The sequence below is a fragment of the Mytilus galloprovincialis genome, chromosome 4 (genome assembly GCF_965363235.1).
Source record: "Mytilus galloprovincialis chromosome 4, xbMytGall1.hap1.1, whole genome shotgun sequence".
NCBI lineage: Eukaryota > Metazoa > Mollusca > Bivalvia > Mytilida > Mytilidae > Mytilus > Mytilus galloprovincialis.
Genome location: NC_134841.1, coordinates 62,042,843 through 62,067,500, shown reverse-complemented (window position 1 = coordinate 62,067,500; position 24,658 = coordinate 62,042,843). Strand labels below are relative to the sequence as shown.

Sequence of the window (24,658 nt, the reverse complement as noted above, 5' to 3'; positions counted from 1 at the left end):
CCAAGCAAACAACATGCATTTGTATAACGGCACTGTAGATTTTCGTATTAAATAAAGAAAGTTACCGGTCCGGTACATGAATAGATTCAATTTGGTTAGAAAGCAAGGTTTTAATTTTAATTAGATTGGAAAGCTTAATTCGAGGGTTAAACATAGAGAGCACAAAAAAAAGGGGGGAGGTGTTCCACAGGGAATATTTTTTATCTTATGATCTGTACATTTGAAAGGTTTATTATTTTTTTTATTTAATTAAAAAAGAGAAAAACAATTATCAGACAAATTGTGAATGGTCTTTCTTCCTTTCTCCCATGCCAAGAAATTGCCTCCGTTGAAATTCTGCAAACACCCCATAGAGCAAATTACATGGATGATTAATTTTGACCATTTGGTATATGGCCGTGTTCTAAGCGACACGTACATGAAGGTCATACATTAATTTCTTGAATGAAATCAAATCTTTAGCTACTAATGACTGCCGTAGGGGGTCGACCGGAATTTTTAGCGAGGATTGCTTGGCATGTTAAAGTGACACAAGGAATATACGTCTATGAACTTTTTCACCCAGACATCTTACACATGAAAAATCTTCCATGAGTACGAATTAGCATACATAAAAATACATCCTCAATGAGGTACGAAATGACATACATGTAAATCTTCCATGGGGTACGAAAAAGCATACATATAAACTTACAAGATGTACTAAATGACATACATTAAAATCTTCCATCAGGTACGAAATGGTATACATGTTAATATTCCATTAGGTATATGATGGTCATGGTACTAAACGGTCAAAGTACGAATTTGATTTTGCCAGGGTACGAAATTATGGGTACGAAATGGTAAGGGTACGAAATGACTACAATTTAAATCTTCAATTATCATGATATAGAAAAAACGGTTCAATTGTCATAGAATTCTTTATAAACGACATGAATGTTAACATTGTTTTTTTTTAATTGGTTGCACTGTTCTTGCTGTTGGATTCTTCATGAACCTTTACTCTACTTTACTTTAAACAGTTCTACTGGTGTTCTAGACCTATTCTCATCTGCGTGATTCTCTAGTTTTTCAAACATTGACTGTCGTCCATTTTTTTCTTCCTTCTCAGCATTTATCCTTTTCCTGTGAATAACAAATGTTTTATGATTATTTTTTTTTATTATCCCATATGGAATTAATCATAATGATAACTAATTTTATATTTTAGTGATATAGTATGACAATATTTCGGTCATAATTGATGTCTCTGCAGTGATTCTTGAAGAACAAATATATCAAAAAAACTTTCAAGAGCAAAATTAAATCACCGATATATTATAAAAAGATTGATTTTGCAAACCAAATCGTTTGGTACACAGGTTGTGTACTGTTATATTTTGCAGTATGTTTAGTCTAATGGCCAAGATGGTCTGCCAGTTAAGTTTAGACAATTTACTGATAAATGCTGATACATTAACCGTGTAAACAACAGAATGGGAATATGTAACACAAATATTGTGAATATTTCATTTCTTTTTAAAATTCAACATTAAATTCACATTAGTTCAGTTTTTGAGATACATTTAGTATCTTTTCCTTATGTTAACTTCCCTTTTATAAATTTTGAAAAAAGAGAAAGATCTAAACATGTACTTTACTTTGTTCGATTTTCAATAAAATGTGAGATCGATTTGAAGGGTATCATGTCCATGTTTTGATATGCATACTTATCATCGTTGCAAAAGATTCTTAAATTAACAAACAGCTGAAAATGATTATAGAATTTCACTCAGTAACACTTTTCAATTATCAGATAAATTATAATAATAACCTAAGAGGAACAACTCTGAGATTTTACCCAACTTAGATAATTTTTACGTTTTTATATAGGTTGCATTTCTGTAAATATAGAAAAGGCAATTTCCTATTATGGCTAAAACTGCACCAATATCTTAGGATGAAATCATTAGCTCATGTGCAATACTATTTTTTTTAAATGACAAAATATACATAAAAATCTTGTACTACCCCTCCCTCCGCTTTGAGTCTTCCTCAGAATTCAAGGCGGCCGCTATCCATGTTTATTTATACTGGTAATATTCCCAAGTAATGTATCTATGATATGAAATATAGAGATTATATCTGGGAACGAAACAAAATATCTATAAATAGTATATATCTCCTAAAAAAAGTCGTGGTTTGTGTAACAGCTGATTCTACAAAGAGCAACCTGTAAACGTGAAATAATGCACATACAACCAAGAAAAGATTTTAACTTCCTGTAAAACAAAGTAGATTTAAGGGCATACGATACAGTTACAATGCAGTTCTTTTTCTAAAATCGTGATACTTTGATAAAAACAATCATTTTAAAGAATTGTTAAACAAACTTAGAGCATACTTTTGTAAAGAAGATTTTCTAAATGTTTGTACAAAAGTCCTGTTTTTTTATATATCTTTTTAGTAAATGTTTAAAGTTTCGATACCATTTTAATAAATGTTTAAAATTTCGATACCATTAAGGTATATTTTTTATTACAAATTTGAATTGACTAGTTGAAAAATAGTTTGTATGCAAATTTTCGTAAAAAAGCACCGTGGGATGCAACCTGTTTCATATGTCCTTAATATTTATTTACATAGTTCTAAAGCTCTTACATATCGTATCAATCCAAAGATGTATACTCTATTTGTAGATGCTGTTGGAATGTTGCATATTCTAATTTCTAAAAATTTACGTATACAGTCATAACCATTGACATCTCATTAATACTCACAGTGATTTTGTATGTTTTACTCTGTAGATAATAACAACCAAAACAATCAGTATAATTGCAAGTACAACTCCAAGAGCTACACCTATTGTTACGTAGATTTTATTATTATCTGAAAGAAATTAAGAAAAAAAATATCAACACCTCTTTCTATCTTCGATTCAACCAATATTTGCTCATATTCCTAAATATACCTCATGTTTGGATGAGAAATAAAAAAAAAATGCCAATTTGAGTCTTTGCGTTGACTGGACTTCTGACTGAACAAAACTGATGGCACATTATGACTATATATATAATGCATTAAACCGACATGAATTAATATATGTAAGATTTAAGCAACAGCCTAGTTCTTTGGGAAAATATTTTGGCTAATCAACAGAAAATACAAAAGTCGCACAATATTTTTTGTCAGCACGCAAATAATTACGAAATGTTTGATTCTTCGAATGACTTTGTGTGTCGCCAGTCGTGTTCAAATTATATATTAAGAAATCTATCAGATCAAACATTAAAAAGCAGGTTGATAAATTCGTGTCCTGAATACGAATCTATATCTATTAGTTTGGTCGAATTCCGTCAAGCTGTTTTTAAGGAGCTAAAGATTTATATTAACAGTGACGCGGACTACGTAGAGGATAAAAGATTTCCCGTTGTGATGTTAAAGGCAGCTGCACAAAAACGCACTATCTGTGTAGATATTTTGTGCTTTTATTTTGGTTCTTGTTACCAAACACATAATTCATTGTTTTATTAGGACATCTTAAGTATCACTACTTTATTTTGAATAGATTGAATAAGTTTGAAAATGCAATCGGTGTCTTTAAAAGAGTAATCTAAATATCAAAGCTTACCGTCTTTATTGCTTTGTTTACATCTTTCCTGAAATTGGAAATGGATTATTCTGTGAAATTGTTTCGGACATTTTTTGGCATACAGTTAATACGAAAAATTGCACTAAAGACTATTTAATGAAACTCTTAATGGAACAACATTAAAAGAAAATTGCGCTATTCCATTCGTAGAATATTTATTTCATTGGAACAACAATTTTCTATGTTCAACAAAAATACATCTCTTGAGGTCTATATGGATGGTTTTTAATATAACAAAACTAACTATTGACGAAAAACGTGTTTTCTTTTACCAATGAAAATATTGGTTTTGACGAAAATAGAAAAAAAACAACGGTTCCAGAAATACATTTCCCCCTCGAAATCAAATGATTCATTGCAACATATTTAGTATTCAAATCGAATATTGTGATACCATCTTACAAATGTGAATGGCTCTCAATTTACACTTTATTCACTTAATTAACCTGTATTGTATTTGTAAATAATTTCTTCTGCGTCATGTACAATGAGCATGACATATACAAATTGCATCAGTTTTTAATTATACAATAAAAGTACGGCATCTCTAATGAAATATTTCACCTGTTACAGGATCTGACATGTAAAAGATGTTGTCTACCTTGGATACGACGGACAAGGCGGATATCGCATGCGGAGCATGTATTGAGCATTGAAGCACTCGGGATAACACTCTCAATCTTTAGGGTTAGGAGTCATAAATTAAATTATAATTAAAATGATTTGTTTCTTACTTAAACATACTCTGGTATTATGTAAAATGTTTTATCATTTGTAAGATTGTTTTGATATGTTGTTTTAACGTATTTAATATTGAAATTACTTATTTAAGTTTCTATCTAGAATAAATAAAGGCAACAGTAGTATACCGATGTTCAAACTCATAAATCCATGGACAAAAAACAAAATCGGGGTAACAAACTAAAACTGAGGGAAACGCATTAAATATAAGAGGAGAACAACGACACAACACTGCAATGTAACACACACAGAAACGGACCAAGCAACAGACAAAATCCCACGAGAATAACAAATATAACATCAAAACCATATACATGAATAAACCATTTGATGCAATCAATAAATACACCCAAACCGCGTATAATAAATGTTTTTTTTATGAAAGACAAACCTATTACTAAAACAATCAGTGAATGCTGACTAGTACAACTTCTCTGTGAATGAATAACTTATAATGTAAGTATAAATATAACATACCAAGGCAACACAAGTTACTGATGTTGAGTTACAAGTGAAACAATTTTCGTCATACACAATCATGTTGAAAGATTCTCCAAAATTACTGCCGTCATTTGACAAGCTAATTTCATATCCTTCTGGTGAATGCATCGACTCGGTAGATCTTTTACGTCTTGATATCTTAAGCGGTACAGTTACCATGAACAAATGCCGATATTCTGCAGTGGCCGTTTCATTTCCAGATGTGTAGACTGTACCATTTTCGGTAATCTGAATGTAGATACACATCAACACACTTTATATATAACGTTTAAATGAAAAAAGCAGTGAAAAAACGTAATCTTTGTGTCTCTCTTAATCACTTCACTGAATACATATTATATGGTTATACCGCCTGAAAAATTCGCTTATCCAGCTTAAATTCTATTTGACCAAGTTTTGTTCTCCCAATGAAGTTTCAAAAATAAGTAAACTTACATTTATGTATAACTTATAGCCATTTGGACATTTCCGTAACAATTTGTAACATGACAATATGCAAACTTTCAACGTCATTTTTTTTTTACATATTATGTTATCAATGTGATTTCGTTTAAATCATAATCTTATATTTAAATACTATACCAGAAGGTTTATGTTTTGGTTATTCCTAGAATTGTCAGTCTGGAATCAATTTGCGAAATGTTCTTGATGGTTAATTTCCTAATTAAACTTTGTTGTTTTGAAGTTTTCACCCATTTTACACAATTAAATATAAGAACTCCACCCGTCCCCGTCCACTTGTATTTTTGTCCATCTGATGAGTTTAGACTTTTTCAACTGATTTTTATTGTTCGTTCTTGTGGTGTACTGTCCCAGGTTAGGGGGAAGGTTCGGATCACACTAACATGTTTAACCCCGCTACATTCTGTATGTATGTGCCTGTCCCAAGTCAGGAACTTGTAATTCAGTTTGTTTTTATGTTTCATATTTTTTTTCTTTCAATTTTTACATAAACTAGGCCGTGAGTTTTCTCGTTTGAATTGTTTTACATTGTCATTTCGGGGCCTTTTATAGGTGACTATGCGGTATGGGCTTTGCTCATTGTTGTAGGCCTTACGGTGACCTATATTTGTTAATTTCTGAGTTATGTTGGTCTCTTGTGGAGAGTTGTCTCATTGGTAATCACACCACATCTTCCCTTTTTATATGTAAGGCTTTTCGACCCTTATGGTCAGAGGCTACATGTTTCTGCTTTATTTATTTCAAAATAGCCCGTTAACTTTATTCGGTTTACTATTGAATGAATTATTATACCTGCCTTCATACAAAATAACAAGTTTCCCTCCGGTTTTGACTATACATTTCATATCCTATGATGGCTTCGACAGCTGATGCCATTATTATATAGATATTGAGTTGATTAAACCTGCTATTTAAACATTTATTGAAAACGATATTCCGATGATCACTAATGAAGGAACATTCCTGATTAATATTTAAAAAATGTAATTGATATTTAAGTTTATTTGGGATTTGAATAAAATAACCAAAATAATACAAATCAATGATGTTGTTATTTTCGATTAAAAAAATAATTGAAATAAATGAATAGATTTTTGTTTTAGAATTTGTGTAATGTGGACAATATGAAAGAACTTAAGAAAGGCGGATGTCAAAAGGTGGACCACTAAGTAAGTAAGTAAGTAATATTATAAATATATGCTTGAAGTATTATGTATGCATTGTACACTCGCTTGTACGACGAACTAACTCATACATATATTCATTCTAAAACTTTCAAATTGTGAATATTTTAATCAATTTTGTAAAAAAAGGGTATTTCTAGCTTCAAAAATCTTTTGTTAAAACATGAGAACAAAATCAATAATGTTCCATTTTTAAAGATTTAATCATCTAGAAATTCATACTCTTTATGAACCAATAAGAAATTAATTGAAATGCTATTTAGATATGTTTTCCCCCTAAAGATTTATCTATCCTTTAAATTAATCACCTGGAAACTTCTCTTTTTATACCACACAGTCGTTGACTGAAAATTGCCATACACATTGGTTGTTATACATGACTTTGTGCTTATAGAACACAGCCCATCATTCGGTAAACTTGTGTCAGACGGTGGCGAAGATGTCTGTTCAGCACAGCTATCACCCATGTATCCTTTATAACAAGCACAAACACCTTAAAGGTATAATAACATGAGTTTAGAAATGGGGAAAAATCTTCAGATAAAGTGCATGATAAGGAGCAACAGTGGTTTACTGATTTTAACACTACGGGTACCTCTTGTCGAGCAAGATATCTTTACCTTCCAGAGCATAGAATATCATTCCCTATTTGTATGTGAGGTTAGTGCTGCTCAGTGTTTAGTTTACTATTATCTGTTTTGTAGACATAACGAAGTCAGCATTTCTTTCACTAATAAGTTTGTATATATACCTTTAATATCTTCCACCTCTCTTTTAAAGATTTTCATGTTCGTCAATGCAAGTCATCTTCTGATTGTATAGTTGGGAATCATGGATATTAAATATCTGCATCTCAAACTTTGGATACGATAAATCTTATCAACTTAGTTAATATCAAAATGCTGGATGTATGCCAAAAACAAAATATCTAGATGTGGCTGTTATGACAGGAAAGTCCAGGAAAGTAATTGTTGTTCAACTCAAACAACACAAAAAGCCAAGATTTAATTTAACTTAAACATACAGCATAAAAAAGCCCATTATATATTAGCAATGTGATATGTTTGAATAAGACCATCTCAAAGAATTTTTTTCTTATGTCGAAGATATTCTGAGTGGTTATCGTTGTCAGTAAGAAATGTCTTTCCTTTGAAATCACAAAGATCATTTCCGTCCCATACTGTCATTTGCTTTCAATGAATCTTAAATATAAAAATAAGAAGGTGTCGTATGAATTCCAGACAACTCTCCACTAGAGACTAAATGACAAAGAAGTTAACAATTATAGGTACCGAACGGCCTTCAACAATGAGCAAAATTCATACCGCACAGTCAGCTATAAAAGTCGCGGGAATGACAAGTAACAAAATTTAAACAAGAAAACTAACACCCGGATTTGCGTACAAACAATGAACGGAAACCAAATATGATATACAGCAAAAACGACAACCCCTGAATAATAGGCTCCTGATTTGGGACAGGCATATACAGAATTTGGCGGGGTTAAACTAATTTGTTGGCGCCAAACCTTCTACTTAACCTGGGACACTGATATAACTGTACAACACAAGAAGGCACTACTAGTATTTAGATCGATACAAAGCAGAAAGACTTCTGATACAAACACAGACCGGACGTAGAAGGATATTTCTACATTCGACAACAAAAAAGACACTGAGTACATATCAGAGAATAATCGCAGTTACTCAGAGCTAGTTCGATCAATTCAAAGCCAATGACAAGTAATGTAAAGTTGATTAAAAGTTCAAAATATTGTATCATACACAATTACGTCAATTAATGTAAAAATACAGTGCTTACAATATTATAATTGGTTTTAGTACAACAGTGTCTACAGCAAGTCTTTTATAAATGTAGTGATTTAGTAAACATATAACAATCTTCCAAATACTAACCTGACACACAATTACCGTTGTCATTACAGTTATTAGGACAAAGGAAACCAGTAATATAATCCAGTACCGTTTGGTTTCCTTCGGTCATGTTTTTGATATGTATATATTCATTCCGTGAAAGCTCCACGAGTATGATTGTTGCCATGGCATCAATGGTATCTACAATGTAGGTTGTATCTCCAGTAGCCTACAATAGTGAAATACATCGTTCAAGTTGATATGTGAGTTTTAATGTATATACCTGTTGTAGAAATTAAAAACACTCAATATGTTGACGGCAACAGTTGATTTCAGGTTGAACTAAAATATGCAGTTATGGAGAACCTTTATTTGGGACCAAAACGAGAGATGAAAATAAATAGAAATATTTGTGATGGTTCAATAAGGGCATAGACAGCAAACGAACCCGTTTAAAGACTATTTTCCATGGGAACTTGTCGACGAAGGACAGTTCAAGAACAAGAATAACAAATAAACTAAGCGTCAAAAGGAAAGTAGATGGTATAGCATGTTAGATATTAAAAACATAAGCCTGCCAAAGGAAAGTTCTTCAAACGCTGATTATTGAAACAAATGGTGATTAATTGTCATAAACCTGACTTTATATTGACTGATATTTCCATACGCGATCATTCTACTACTTTTATGGCAGATATTTCAAAAATATTGAAAAATCTAGGAGTTTGTGTACGTGTAATGGAAGTGTATCTACACTTATCGTTATAAGCAGCTACAAAGGCGTTTCACGTTGTTTGGTTTATCCAATCGATGCATATAAGAGAAGGTACGAAATAGTTTTGGACGTTGCTTCGTATACACGTATGGTAGGATCATATGAGTATATACTCGTTTGGTTATCAACAAAACGGCCCATATGAGTACATAGACCATATATGTATTTTTGAATAAATTCTAAATTTCTTCATAGGAACTCATAGCTCGTTCTCCGAACTAGAATTTCTGACTAAAATTCTTTATCTTTGACATCCTGTTTGTTCTTGGTATATCTGCTGTATATCTAGAACCTATATTAAGCGCATTTATCGGGTCTACAATTTCTTCCGTAAGAGAAAACACGTGCGTTTGGGGTAGGGACCTTTTTTGTTTGTTCCCGTCGTTCTTTTTTCTCTTTAATTACCATTCATTTTCACTTAATTGACGTGTTCATGCTCCTACAATAACAGTAGTTACTAATGCTGCGCCTCTGTTCTTATTTTTTGTTATTCTGATAGTAAAATATAAATGTTGCTATTAAAAGAGCAATACTTTAGTTTGCAAGTGTTACACAATATTCAAAGTCAATGAACCATGCCTGAAGGTACAAGGCCAAAAAAATCCAATGTAAATGAGATGTTTCAAAACTTATGGAACTGAATTCAAAATATCATTGACCTACCACCAGGGGTTCCCGATAAACTTACTTAGTTACAAACTTATACATGTAAACAAGCAAAAGTTCAAAGTCAATAAACAATGACTGACGGGCCCCGGGTCTGAATTATATCCATGAAAATGAGATGTGAGAATGCCAATACCACTGCATACTAAATATCATTGATATACCACTAGTGGATCCCTTTAAACTGAACTAATCCCAAACAAATACATTGACGACGCCACCAACTCCGTCAAGGTAAGACAAAAATTACAACTAATAGAAGCAAACAAAATTTATGTAAATAAACTCATCAAAGATACCAGAATTGAAAATTTGTATTTGCGCCAGACGCGCGTTTATTAAATTAAAAAAGAAGATGCAGTTGACAAATTGCAAGATTCGCCTATTTTTTAGAATTCCACTACTTGAACGATAAGCAATATAAGAAAATTCTGATATTTTAGTTCATGTTAATATTGAATATAAATTCGTCCAAAGGAGTTACTCACTACCAACGACAATGCATTATTATACAAAAAGATATACAATAAAGTAAAGGCAAGTGGTTATACAATAAAAAATGAAGACAAAATAAAAAAGTAATAGAATAAAATGATGCAAGGAAACGAAGACATGGATCTGTGTGTCCTTTTATCTCAAAGTATTTATATCGAAAACTAAACATATTCCAACTTTCTTTGCTGTCGACTCACCATTATATCCAAAACACAAGACTCTACAAACTCATCTTCTGATAGTTCTACATACTCGCTGTATATGTGTGACGGGAGGGCATTTTGTATACTTTCCCTGCACGTGTTTGTAGCATTTTCTTCTGTCCAACTATTTTTGAAAGCAGCTGGAGCCTTTAAATATAAAACGAGCCACTTAACCATTTACTATAACTGGATCCACATATATTTTATAGGACGAAAGTCACTTTAAAGAACTGCTATAATCAATTTCAGAATTTTTCTTATATATAAAATTTACATAATATTACTTGCAATTTTCTTTGGACAATGCACGAATATAGCAAGGAATATAGCAATTGTTTTTCATTATTTCGACTTTCCCCTTTTAAAATTTGAGTATGAGCTCGGTACTTTTATATAAATCTTCATTTAGATAACTGTAACAATCTGGATATTTATCTGGAATTTCTTGTGTAATTCTACATTTGAAGGTTAAAAGATCAGGTAGTAATTTTGATAGGTCGGTCTACATTTGACTTTATGTCGATGAATGAAAAGAGTTGTGGGGTTAATGTTAGTAATATATCTTTTAGTACCTATCAACACGAAAAAAAATAATCTTAGTTCTAGTTCTTCGCATAATACGTCTCGTATCAAAGCATATATCTTATAAGTACAATTTTCGGTTTACCTTGATTGGAAAAGCAAGGAAACTGAAAACAAAACTGTTCGGAGTGGAATTATAAAAATTTGTAAGGGTTCCGCGGAACCCAGTGTCTCGCCTACTTTTGCTGTTTATCACACACTCATCAAAAATAATGAAAAAAATCAATAAAATTATTCCTCTCGATACTATCTTTTGATTGTCAGAAGCTTCTGTCCAAGTTTGGTAAAAATCCAGGCTAGTTTAAGAATCTTAAAAATGTTTTAAATACTTTAACTGCAGACTGTATGTAATGTTAGCTGGAAGAAAAACAAAGTCCATTTATAAGTAAAATACGGGAAAAATGGAATTTTATTTTTACAAAATTTACATCTGGATGCTATCTTCTGATCATAAACAAGCTTCTGGCCAAGTTTCTTACAATTCCAGGATAGTTTAAGAAAGTTATTAAAATTTTAAAAACTTTAACCACAGAGTGAATGTAATGTTTCCTGGCAGAAAAACTAAGTCCATTTATAAGTAAAATACGGAAAAAATGGAATTTTATTTTTACAAAATTTACTTCTGGATACTATCTCCTGATCATAAACAAGCTTCTGGCCAAATTTTGTACATTTCCAGGATAGTTTAAGAAAGTTATTAAAATTTTAAAAACTTAAACCATAGAGTGAATGTAATGTTTCCCCGCAGAAAAAACTAAGTCCATTTATAAGTAAAATACGGAAAAAATGGAATTTTATTTTTACAAAATTTACTTCTGGATACTATCTCCTGATCATAAACAAGCTTCTGTCAAAGTTTCGTACAATTCAAGGATAGTTTAAAAAAGTTATTAAAATTTCAAAAACTTTAACCACAGAGTGAATAATTGTGGACGCCACCGACGACGACGACGACGACGGAATGTAGGATCGCTATGTCTCGCTTTTTCGACTAAAGTCGAAGGCTCGACAAAAATCATATAAAAGAACCAATCACCCAAATAACCGAAATCAATGATTTGCATATGAACTCGTAAAGCGATATTTTCGACTCTTAGTATATTATATACTATAATTTGCCTCGAGAATTGCTGTTAACATAAAAAAAAATATTCAAAACACAACATCACAAAATATCCTACCGTTAGATTTTCGCTGTATACATCATCGTCGTAAGTTAAAGGGTGAAATTCTAATCCGTCATCGCTTTCAATGCTGCGCCGATTAAATGATTTCGAGCTGACAGAGCGTTTCCTTATACGACCTGAGGCTAAACAGTTCAGAGACTCAGTAGGCAATCTGCTGTCTATAGTTGCACTTGATTCTACGCAATAATCTGTAGTGGATGTCAGCTGACATTGAGCAGTATTCAAATCATCTAATGAAAGAGGGTTTGTTTCCTTTTTTCCACACACACAGAAATGATCTAAAGTCAAGGGTGGCGTCTGGTTGATTTCTGTCACTTTAAAATTTTCAGTTAGAAAAATTGGAATTTGAAAAAAGAGCTGTTCATTCACCATAGTGTCATTGATTCTGAAACAATTAGTAATGGTCATTTAAAAGATTTCGATTGAAAGAAAGTAAACAATACTGGTTATTGCTATCCCTCATAACATACATACGAATATGTTCTTATCTTATGAATCTGGAGGAAACAGTTATGAAAAGTAATATATTTAGGCAAGCATTTGACTTCTAAGTTTCAACTGCTTTTTAACACATGCTTTTATTTTCTGCCGAGTATTCAATATCAATAATCAAATTTCGTTCAATTATTCAATTTGAATATATTATATTCTTACTTTCTTTTTTATTATGAATAACATAACTTGTAATATGACTTTCGACTGTTCATTTTATGTGAATTTATTCTTTGATACTTACAGATATACATGTTAAAACAATATTTTTGTTTAGAAAGAGCTAATGATATCTAAAAAAATAAACGAATCTCTCCAAAAAAACAATATTACACCAAACAAAAATAAAAAAATCGCAATATGGTTATATCACGACGTTACTTGATATGCATATGAAATGATATAATATGTTAAAAGAAAGGCTTTAAAACAAAGGATAGTGAAAAAAATACGACAGAAACACTTATATATGTCTCCCTCAGTTGTTCTGTCAGTTTATTTGAAAAAAAAGTAAATTATTTTACATCCCCGATTGTGTTATCACATAGAGAAGAAAACGACTATGTAGGGTTCGTTTTTTCTTCAGATTATACAAATACCTCCATGAATCTGCAAACGTCCGTTGATTCTGCACCACTCCATAATACCTATGCATGAAATCGTCAGTTGTGTCTTTGGTTGTGCTTGGAAATCCGCAGAGTCCTTTCGCCATGTTTATGTCATGATATGAAGGTTTAATTATTATACTGCTAATGAACAACCGTTGAAATGTAATAATTATTTCAGTTCCTATTGGCAACGTTACCTGAGATTATAAAACAAACAATTATAAATAAGTAGAAACTCAGTAATCAGAGAGAGTTAAAAAATAAGGTATTTCCTTTTCCAGTTCACAATTGTTTAGAATATTGTTTTAAAAACCACAGGCAAAAGCATATCGATTTTGAAATCTGAATATTTCGAATTTGCTGTCAGTTATCACAACTTTGTTTTCAGAATTGTATTTAAAAAAAACCCAACACAAAATTATAAAAAAACAAAAAAAAAAAAAAACAAAACAAACCCCACGCGGTATGAATTTCGCGCGTTTGTAACATTTTTCTTGAAGTTAGGCAATCAATTCAAAATTTTCCACATAATAAGAAAAGATTAAAATGAACAAATCATCTCTCATTATATATAATTCCTACCCTAGTCTAGTTTATATGTTCACTTATCGACAAATGAAAGACACTTTTAGATGCAAGTATTGCTTTATCATAATATTGAATAAATGAAACATTGAATGAAACCACAAGAGCACTATGGTTTACACATATTGTGGTTCATATAATACTTGCGTATTTACCTTGCATGAAATTATATTTCACGAAAATGCTAGATATTATATTTTTTTTATATTATGCATGCTACATTATAAATATTTTCTTTATACATACCTTATATTTAGTAATTGACAACGGTTGAATGAACATATCACTAGGATCACATTGTTTTATATAAACAAGAGGCGTTTTCAGGCTATATCTCTTACTTCTTGAAATTGTTTGACAGGTTCGTAAAACGAAAAGGGAATTTCGGCTTCTAATTGCTACACCACAATGGCATGCGGCTCCTGGAAATCCGTCATTGCAATTGGTGAACAATGCATGCACCTTAAAGTAAAGAACAAAAACCTTTGATTTGAAATTGAAGTTTTGCTATTAAATAAGGAATATTTCAAGCTTGAGATAGTCATTAAAAACCGTTTGATTCAAATCTGTAGACGCTATTCTTAACAATGACACTATTTAAACCAGATTAATTTAAAACTCATATGGTTTGAATACAGATTGACTAATTAAGGTAGCACTACAGTCAGAATTTTCTGACTCCAATCAACAGTCTTTAAAGATTAATTTCTCCAAAACTACTCAATGGATTTTTAAAATCTTTAACTCATTTTAAAGCTGAAATATAACTCTTTCTTAATTTATATATAAATTTATTTTTGGTTTGATTTATCTCAAAATATAGCTTATTAATTGTCAAAAAAGTGGTCTTCCAACTTGGATGAAAATGGCACTTTCATGTCAAATGGTAGTAAAAATTTGTTTTCATCCCTGTAATCAACCATATACAATCTCCAAAACCGTGTCTCAGATTTTTGATATATGCCTCCAGTAAGAAGATATATTGATTTAACTGCTGGGTGCCAAACCTCATTTCACCTTTCATCTTTGGAGACCTATAAATTCATTTAGAAAAAATTATCCAAAAACTGGGACACGGTATTGTAGAAAATACACTCTTTAATCATATATATCAAAGTCAAGCCAAAGGGGGCACCTATAAAGTTTCTATTTTCATTTTTTCCTTACAATTCTCATGAAAAATTGTTCTGAGAAATGACCTAAAAACTGAATTTTCCCCTTAGAACCCCTATAAAGTCAATATAAATACAAACGTTCCACTGGGAACACACCAGGAGTGTTCTGATACCATTACTATATCAATATAACCACACACTTTGTGTCTTTGATGCTCTAATGCTGTAAATTTTGCATTATATGTGAACTGTCCAACACTAACTTGGCATTTGGCGGGAGTTTGACGTCACAGATATGACCAACATCTGTGATCAAGTAATTAAATATCGACAAAGCTCCGCCTCTTTCAAGACAGTCTCAGATAAGAGAATAACATTCTTGACCAGCTGCATTTAATAAATGTATAAAGAATAATTTTCATTTGAATTTTAAAAAAGAAATAAACTATGTCTGAAATTAGCTAAACATTAAAAGTGTGCATAAAAAAACATGTTCATAAAAAGATCAAGACCACCCTTTTCTTGAAAATACATTTAATTAAATGGGACTGAAAAAATACACATCAACTGAAAATTAGTTAAAATTCATAAAACTGTATTTAGATGAAGAAGATCTAAGAGAAGAAATTTAAACAGGCAGTCAGAGGCTTTCAAAAATACTTCCCCACTCTTTTCCATAGTACTTTTTTTCTTTTTTGGTAGATTTTTTCCCTTTAGTTTTTTTTTTCTTTTTCTTTGTTCACTTCCATGTTATATAAATAATTTGTGTTGCAAAACAATGACATGATGATAAGACTACAATATTTATCTTGTGGTCAGGGATTAACAGCTGGACACTGGTATCAACAGATGATTGACATATAAGCCCCTCCCAAATGCCTATATATTTAGATTAATTACCATGTGCTTTTATTTACATAAATTCATTATCAATTTACTCCCTGATGTGATATGACAATAACTTTGGGATTTTTACAAACTGTGCAGAATAATACTTATTTCAAAATTATGTGATAAAAAAAATATGATCAAAAAATCATTGTTAGACTGTAGTGCTACCTTAAGTTCTACATAAGTAGAAACAATAGAAATACATTTTTGTAACTATCATAAGAAAGAAACTTCTTTATTAACAGTAAATGTAAAGCAAAATCATGCTTTCTTTTACCTACCACAAATCTGGTTAAATTTATTTGAAATCTTCCAGCTTCATAACTTTTAAATAATTTCGATAAATTATATCAAAACAATCACAAACCTTTTATAATTGATACTTATAGATTATCGTTGATCATCTCAACGAGATTAATTTTCTCGCTTGAGCAATGATATCAGTTAATCCAACAAACATTTAAATAATACATGTATATATACGAAGGGGGACAGAATATATAATCTGTCATTGCACACCTTATTGGGGTAATATGTTTTTGGACGCACATTGTTTAGAACTTTCATTTTGTAATGACATATGTTGCAATCCCACTGTAATGATATATCTGTGAATGATTGATAAGAAATATCAAGTCACACTGAATGGACCAGTGCAATTTTCTTTAACATGATTTTACATATATTATATAAAAACAGTATTTTGTTTTATTGTGAATTGCAAAGAGATGATATCTTCTTTGTAATATTCAAAACAAATGTTGGTCTTTTTATGCAGTTTACAAAGCAAACCAATAATATTGCAAGGAAGTTTGACGTCCAAAGTGGTTATTGTTTATTGGACAGTTTAGAATACGGATATCAGCTATTGATTAGCAGCGAATGAATAACAGGTGGAAGAAAAATAAATGTGATAGGAAGTAGAGACTTTAACATATCGTTTAAGTAAAACCGTAACAAGGCATTCTTAAATCAAGGGCTTATAGTTATAATTTCAGTTTTTTTTCAATCTTCAAACATCAATACTCAATACCTCACACAACGTACTAAACTGTTTAATAATTTTTAGAATGTGTCATTGCAAGCAAAAGTAATTTATTGTTGTAGTACGGATGAATGAATAACAGAAGTTGTATTGTTTTCTTTAGTCCCTTTAACTTTATTTAACTATTCAGTCTAATATGATATCACATAAGAGTATTTCGTTTCTAATTTCAGATATGATTCTTACCCAATATGGACCTTTGTCATTTCTGTACATGACAAATTCTCCAACTTCATGGTAATGATAGGTCTTTCCATCAAAAGTGGTGATGTGAGGATCATTATACGAACGGCAACATCTATTTTTCACCAAAGCATCTCCATCTTTTACAGTTACCTTTCACAGAAGATAGTTAGAATTTTCGTTTATTTTTTTTTATATAAATAAGGCCGTTAGTTTGTCGTTTAAATTGTTTTACATTGTCATTTAGGGGTCTTTTATAGCTGGCTATGCGGTATGGGCTTTGCTCATTGTTGAAGGCCGTACGGTGACCTATAGTTGTTAATTTCTGCATCATTTTGGTCTCTTGTGGAGAGTTGTCTCATTGGCAATCATACCACATCTTCTTTTATATATATATATATATAAACGATATAAAAATATTTTGATGACATAAGAAAGTTATGAATTTTATCTTATGGAATACATGAATATTAAAAAAACGAGGCATAAAATGGTAGCTTATTTAACCTTCAAATATATAGAATTTACTGATTTATGGATTTACATATGAGCATACCTTTATATCTCTGATGTTGAAATTTTGCCAAACAGCATTTGGCGTTGACACCGATGTTGTATACATGCTAATATAGGTCGACCGATCTCTGTAATTGTACAAACCATCACTGAATCCATATACTTCTAAATTTTTTACGTTCTTTCCCGAATCTGTCATTCTTATTCCACAAACTTCATTTTTAAAGACAATATTTCTACTCCCATAGAGATTAGAGCATTGCAGTACACTTTTGTCGAAACTCGGTTGAAAGATATGAAAATCTTGAAAACATTTTGATCTTATTTCATCATTTGATGCTATACATCCGATAGGAACAGTTGCAGTCAAAGTTATGTTAATTGACTCTCCTTCCACCACGATGTACTCCGACTGGTCAGCCTAAAAAATAATTTCAATACAATGCATTGAACTTCAATAGTCATTAAGTCAAATTAGCACAATAGATATTGGAAAATGTGGTATGAGTGCCAATGAGACAACGACATAATGTTTAGATATTATTAAGAATGTGTTATGGCAAACATATTGAATAATTGATTGTTGAATGCAACTGTCGGCACTTTTGTCTACATCATAATGATCAGTTTGTATTGTTGAAGGAAGCCTACCTGAGTACCCTGCGATTATTTATGACAGGAAGATCCGAACCAGTAGGAAGGGAAGAGACTGATAATATTTGTCGCATTACTTGATAACGCGAACCTTGACTTTTATTTGATAGATAAATTGAAAGGTGGCTGCGTATCGTCCATATCTAAATTTTGCTTCACAATCCGGACGATGAGATATTTCTGAAATATGAGTATAAATATGTTTCGTACTCGAATCGAATTGTTAACTCCCTAATCCACAGGGTATATGATCCAATTCAGTCATGTTGACAAACCTGAATACATTCGACTGACTCTGACATCAAGTCTTTTCTGCGACGCCTTTAAAATAATCATGTTTGGTGAAAAGCAACAAATTCACATTTTTGCTATTTGTTTCAATTGAGATTCACGTCATCTTAGAATTATTACTTAACAGACATATGTAAATTCTACCACTGCATCGAGTGTAATACGATATCTATCCACAGATATCTGACGAGCGTTTAAAAATATTTAAAATTTATCTGTCGGTAGTGGTTACATATGAATTGCACGATATTTTAGTGTGGAATCTGTTACTCTAATGATTTAAGACGATATGCAAACAATCTTTAGCCGTCCTTTTGAACGACAATTAGAAGATATTTGTGTTTTTTCTACGTGATGTCATCAGACATGGTCATCTTTTTTCGTGACGTCACAATAGGCATTTTAAAGGAAAGCAAGAAAATAAGAATGTCATAATCGAATTTTGACCAATTCAGACCTCAGATCAAATGACCAGCAATGCATTTAATCAACAGGTCAGAAAATGGATAAATCGAGTAAGATTGTTTTTATAGGATTTCATTATTCACATTAAAATTTAATAAACTATAGTTTTTGAGCTTGTTCTAAATTCAAAATTACTAAGAAAGCGATGAATGTAGATACAAGGGGTTCAAATGGCATCCTAAATCATAAAGGTTACATATTTGTCCCCCTTATATCTGACCCGTCTATATATAAATCTCATAAACAGTCATAAGATTGTCAAATGGCGTATCTGTTTCTTCAACACAAAAAACGAAAAAAAATTGTGTGAACGAATACAAGCAATAATACGTTTGGTTTCAATAAATAGTTTGTTTCTATCATTAATGTAGCATAAGCGATAGCCTGGTGGAGGGTTTACATAATATGGTATGGTGATCCAGTAACATTGAACGTGGCATTTTGGTCTTGATTCCTTGATTTCTTTTAGCCTGTTTTATAGTTTCGCCGTATTATTAACGTTCACCCGGTATTCAATTCTAACATTGTTATGATATAAAGTTAAACGTATAATACTATACCAACATCATTGACTATTATGTATATGAAGCTAAAAAATTAAGCGAAACAATTTCGATGAAACATTCAAACTAAGACAAATTTTAACATCAATTCTCTGTAATAATAGACCAAATATGAAAACTTTTGGCCAGATTATTTTTTTTCGATTACTTTTTTTTTAAGTTTAAATGGTCCAAATAAACAATCAAATTAAAAAAAAATCATTGTTTTGGAGAACAATTCTGCCATGTCAAGTAATTATTTACTACAATCAGAAGATTGTTGCTGGCAAAGCAGTACTGATAAAATCATGTAAAGAAGTGAAAAGATACAAGTTTTTTCATGTTCCACTTACGAAAATCCCAGCTCTGAAATCTGAACTAAAAATAAACTGGTTATCATGTTCAGAATCGTTGACTCTTATTCCACATCGAACCTAAAAATATACGTTAACCCAACTTTATCACTTGATCTCTTCACTATGCATTCTCGCGAATGTTGAGTTTAACTCATAGTTAAACATTTGAAAAGAGTAACAATATATACAATAGTTAGATATGTTAATATTTGTGCTTGTCGCCAGTTTTCTTTTATTTGCTATGTTTTTTTCGAAATTTGTATGTTTTTTTTTTTTATTTCGATGACGTACCGGAAAACGGTAATACATGTCATCCATGTTTGACAATACTAACATATCTCTGAATTTGCTCTTTTTTAAAATGTAATCCAGAATAAAACAGCTATGTGTGATATTAGTACTAAGATCTATTCTATTATGAAAACTGATGCCAAATGTGACATCATCATCTTGTCAGTGAGTTTGTATACAAGATGGACGAAAGATACCAGAGGGACAGTCAAACTCATAAATCGAAAATAAACTGACAACGCCATGGCTTAAAATGAAAAAGACAAACAGACAAACAATAGTACACATGACACCATAGAAAACTAAAGAATAAGCAATACGAACCCCAACAAAAACTAGGGGTGATCTCAGGTGCTCTGGAAGGGTAAGCAGATCCTGCTCCACATGTGGCACCCGTCATTTTACATCAAATCTATATAATAATTGGAAGCCTTTTCGAGCAATCATCAAAATAAATATTTCTATGTTTCAAACATAATGAGTGTAAACATCAGGGCCTTTATTTTGCTAATAAAAGAAGTACTTTTTCTTTTTTGTAATTACTCTTGATTTATAGTTTATGCTGACATATATGCAGTTGAAATGATGGACTAGCTAAATCGTTTTTATTTTTTTTACCCTTACCACCATGTTCATGTTATGGGTATCTGTCCAATCAGAATCTCGAAGAAAGGTCGTGTTAATATTCATTACGGAAACGTTTAAATACGTTTTTATTTCATCCTCATCAATCTCCCACTTTACATCATAGTTGTATCTTCCCGTCCATTTGTCGTCGAAGCTACATCTGAAGACTGGAACCAGACTAGGAGTTGGAATAGTATTTTGAATTGGATATATTGGCCCTTCAGTGAGTATTGAGTTAACAAAAGGCACGTTGGCTAACAATATAATTATAAAGAAAATGGTAATTATTTTAATTTTAGTTTCTTGTGTACAATTTGGAAATTATTATGACGTTCATTATCACTGGACTAGTATATATTTGTTTAGGGGCCAGCTGAAGGACGCCTCCGGGTGCGGGAATTTCTCGCTACATTGAAGACCTGTTGGTGACATTCTGCTGTTGTTTTTTATTGGTCGGGTTGTTGTCTCTTTGACACATTCCCCATTTTCATTCTCAATTTTATTAAACGTTAGAGACCCTGACAAGCTTTTATAATTGTTCTTTTTAATTGTATGCATTTCGTATCGTTTGATTTCATTATACAACCGTATGAAACTTGACACTTTTTGCATCATTGCTTAGTAAATTGATTTAAAAATTATTCATCTTTTGTCGTAAACTAGTTGAATATTGCAATGAATGGGACGGACTAATACTCACTTCCGTTTACATAGGTGTCAAGACTTAACAAACTTTACATTTTGACGCGTAAGACACTTTTTTTTTTATCTTATTTTGTAATTCTAAATGACACCCACGGAAAAACTTGAACATTGTCCTCTTATAGCTAATGTGTTTCTCTCAGTTGAAGTTTGTGACCCGGATTTGTCTTTTCTCAATCGATTTAACCTTTAAACACCGGTATACTACTCTTTGGTTGATCTATATGTTCGACTAGAAAGGGAAAAATCCACATCCTTCCGAGCTACATTTTCGATTGACATCTTTTTCGTTAAACTTTCTTCAACCACAAACCGCAAAAAGTTGACATATATGAGGTATAAGAATAGTTCAATATCTGATTTATTTCTATGTATATGTTATATCAAATGAATAACGTTAGTTTGATAAGAACTAATAAGAAAAATCCGAAATTTCATCCATTTCAACAGCCATCCATCGTGAGTGAGAAAAAATAGATGTTCGACGCTTGGGTTCTGCCTAGAAACATTACAAGGACCAATGCAGAAACAGCAATATCAGGACAATTTTGAAAAATGTTACCCGCTCAATTCTTGAATCTTTACAATTTGCTAATTGTTTACATATTAGTATTTGTAGTAAGTATTAAGTTTGAAAAAGATAACTATAAATATAAATTGCCAAAGAAGATCTGGTGTGGGGGATTTTTCTTATTCAAATTGTTAGTGCAAACATCTAAACAAATTTGAAGAGAATTTGTTTTAAATGATCAATTCAAATCAGTTCTCACGATGGGAGAAGCTGTCCTGATCCTACTCATAATAAAAAGTAATAACTGATGAAAATCTAATTAATTCTTTTTCAAATTAAATTAAAGTGTAATATAGTGAATTTTATTGTTTTGTTATAATTAGTACTCATAATGTTTTATATAGGACTAACTTAAATTTTGTAGATTATTTAGTTTGGTATGTAATATTTTGTACATTCATGTTTGAACCATATGACTACAACAAGAAAAGCACAATCATGGTAGTACAATGTATATAACAACTTACGACATTCATATGGGTAGTCGGTGACATTGAATTCCGAGTCTCTACAACTTTCAATTATATAGTAGACATATCGGTTCTGTTTCTGATTTGCACCCACTGGTCCAGTAAATGGACCAAAATAATGGTTAGTGGTTTTATTCAGCCATTCTGCAAACTTGTAAAGACCACAGTCACATATCAATGATGTTCCACTCAAATCCCTGGTTTTAATGAAATATTATAATCATTATCAGATGCCTTCATGTCAAAATATAAACAAACAAAGGAATAAATCGAAATAAAATTGAAAAGAATTGAAACGCTTAAAGGAAAGTCTAGAATTTTTAATTTACACAACGTTAAATATCAATATCAGGGCGCATGACGTGTGAAACATGTTTCATCAATTAAGTTCATCGAACATTATTAAAAGTGTGAAACGCATAATAAGGGAAATACTGTTGAACCCAAAAATTCAATGACAATAATATAATAAAAACAAAGGTCTATTTTATCTAGGGGATATGTAAACTTAATTGAGTAAATTTACACAATTCATTCAAAGCAAACTTGCAGAAAACAAATGTACACTTGAAATCATGCAGGTACCGATTCAATGGCTTTTTGGTAGATAATATCCGCAGTGAAAATTCACCAGGATATGTAATGTCAATATGATGGTGATTTCAAGTCGAACTAAACGTGATTAAAGAATAACCTTCATCGAGTACTCTCGAGATAACAAGTATGGAAAACCTAATTCTTTATACATTTGTATTGGTATCCACCCGAAGATTCTAGATTAAATGTAAATAAAAATAAAGATGAATATGTTTATATATATTCCGCCCATCTACAGATCTATCATTGTTGTGCTTGTATCTAGACAAATTACATATACAGAATGTATTTTCAGCCTTCTATCACCATCACTGGTGATCCACTGGATGAAATCAGTTGTAGAGTTGTCACTGGTTTAGACGTACTTATAATATATTTATTTATGTGACTGCATCCTACATTAATTTGTAAGATGCTGTACGACAGATAATTAAGCTGATCTGTTAAAAAAATCATCTTCATGCCTTATATAGCATGGACGATGTTACGACGCTAGATTAAAACTGACGAGAACAGGTAACACCCGGCCACTGAAATCTTTATTTTTGGAGAGCCAAGGTGATCAAGATGTCTAGCGTGTCGGTCTTAGTGCAAGGCGATTTGGAGCCACGATATCTCAGTAGCATGAGTTCGAATCCCAGCCAGTGAAGAACAAAAAAACAAATTAACAGATCTAACATTGTTGGGCTGATATTAAGACGAAATATATTTAGGCTATTACAGGTAGCTTAGTAAGGTTAACTGCTCAAATACCGATCCATCTAGTGTAGTCATTGATGTCATGTTCTTAAGAAACCTAAAATATAAATAAAGATTAGATAAATTTATTCTGTCGAAGATCAGGTTTTATTAATAACTTATTTTTAAATCGAACAAAATTTGCTGTCAACATGTTTCCTTTCTTTTATCAATTTAAAGTATTTCATTCAGTTGGAATATTTTAAACTACTAGAAAGGTGTTATAAATAAAGGTAGACTTATTATAGTGGTCCTTGTAGCTCATTTACAACAAGTTTGTAAAAAATTAAAAGTCAAACTATTGACAGAGTTTTTAAATGTTAAACATGATATCTTTAAGAAGTACTTAGGAACACTTTCGTATACGCGTAGGCTCTGTCGTATGTTTTATATTTCATATTTTTGTGTGAGGACATATCTCGTTTGATGTAATAATGCAATTTTAAAGGTCTGACTTCTTGGTTCAGTTTTTTAAATAATGCATTGTGCAAATTACATGCAATTATATATAATTTGATGCACTATATGTGCCTTTCGAACTTTATTTCTCATTAAGGGTCCTCCTAAAGAAACATAAATACAAATGTTTAAAAAGTTGAAGAACATCAAATTGAT

The 24,658-nt window shown here is 31.4% G+C and overlaps 1 protein-coding gene and 1 long non-coding RNA gene across 3 annotated transcripts; both read right to left on the bottom strand.

The window, feature by feature from the left end:
* Window positions 1–102: 102 nt before the first annotated feature.
* On the bottom strand, window positions 103–18,147 carry LOC143072637 (von Willebrand factor D and EGF domain-containing protein-like). Of its 2 annotated transcripts, XM_076247679.1 has the most exons (12): window positions 17,780–18,147; window positions 17,227–17,376; window positions 14,236–14,451; window positions 13,396–13,601; window positions 12,299–12,689; window positions 10,530–10,682; window positions 8,439–8,625; window positions 6,831–7,015; window positions 4,853–5,104; window positions 3,614–3,641; window positions 2,763–2,871; window positions 103–1,128 (listed from the first exon to the last, which is right to left on the bottom strand). In XM_076247679.1, exons 1-12 carry the CDS (start codon window positions 17,936–17,938, stop codon window positions 1,008–1,010), a joined length of 2,157 nt encoding a protein of 718 aa, XP_076103794.1. In that variant the 5' UTR covers window positions 17,939–18,147; the 3' UTR covers window positions 103–1,007. The 2 variants fall into 2 exon arrangements, with proteins under 2 accessions (XP_076103794.1, XP_076103795.1); XM_076247680.1 differs by lacking the exons at window positions 14,236–14,451; window positions 17,227–17,376; window positions 17,780–18,147 and having other exon boundaries at window positions 13,396–13,834.
* A 1,896-nt stretch (window positions 18,148–20,043) lies between these two features.
* On the bottom strand, window positions 20,044–22,996 carry LOC143070693 (uncharacterized). Its single transcript, XR_012976645.1, has 3 exons — window positions 22,706–22,996; window positions 20,963–21,219; window positions 20,044–20,125 (listed from the first exon to the last, which is right to left on the bottom strand). It is a non-coding gene; the product is annotated as an uncharacterized LOC143070693 (long non-coding RNA).
* Between the last annotated feature and the right edge of the window lie 1,662 nt (window positions 22,997–24,658).

Bases quoted from the DNA above. Each gene is read 5' to 3' on its own strand.
- LOC143072637 (XM_076247679.1), bottom strand. From the start codon at position 17,938: ATGACAGATTCGGGAAAGAACGTAAAAAATTTAGAAGTATATGGATTC. The intron at 7,016-8,438 runs GTTAGTATTTGG...TATACCTTTAAG, and splicing joins CAACGGTAATTGTGTGTCAG to GTGTTTGTGCTTGTTATAAA. The intron at 5,105-6,830 runs GTGATTAATTTA...ATCTACATTCAG, and splicing joins ATAAAAAGAGAAGTTTCCAG to ATTACCGAAAATGGTACAGT.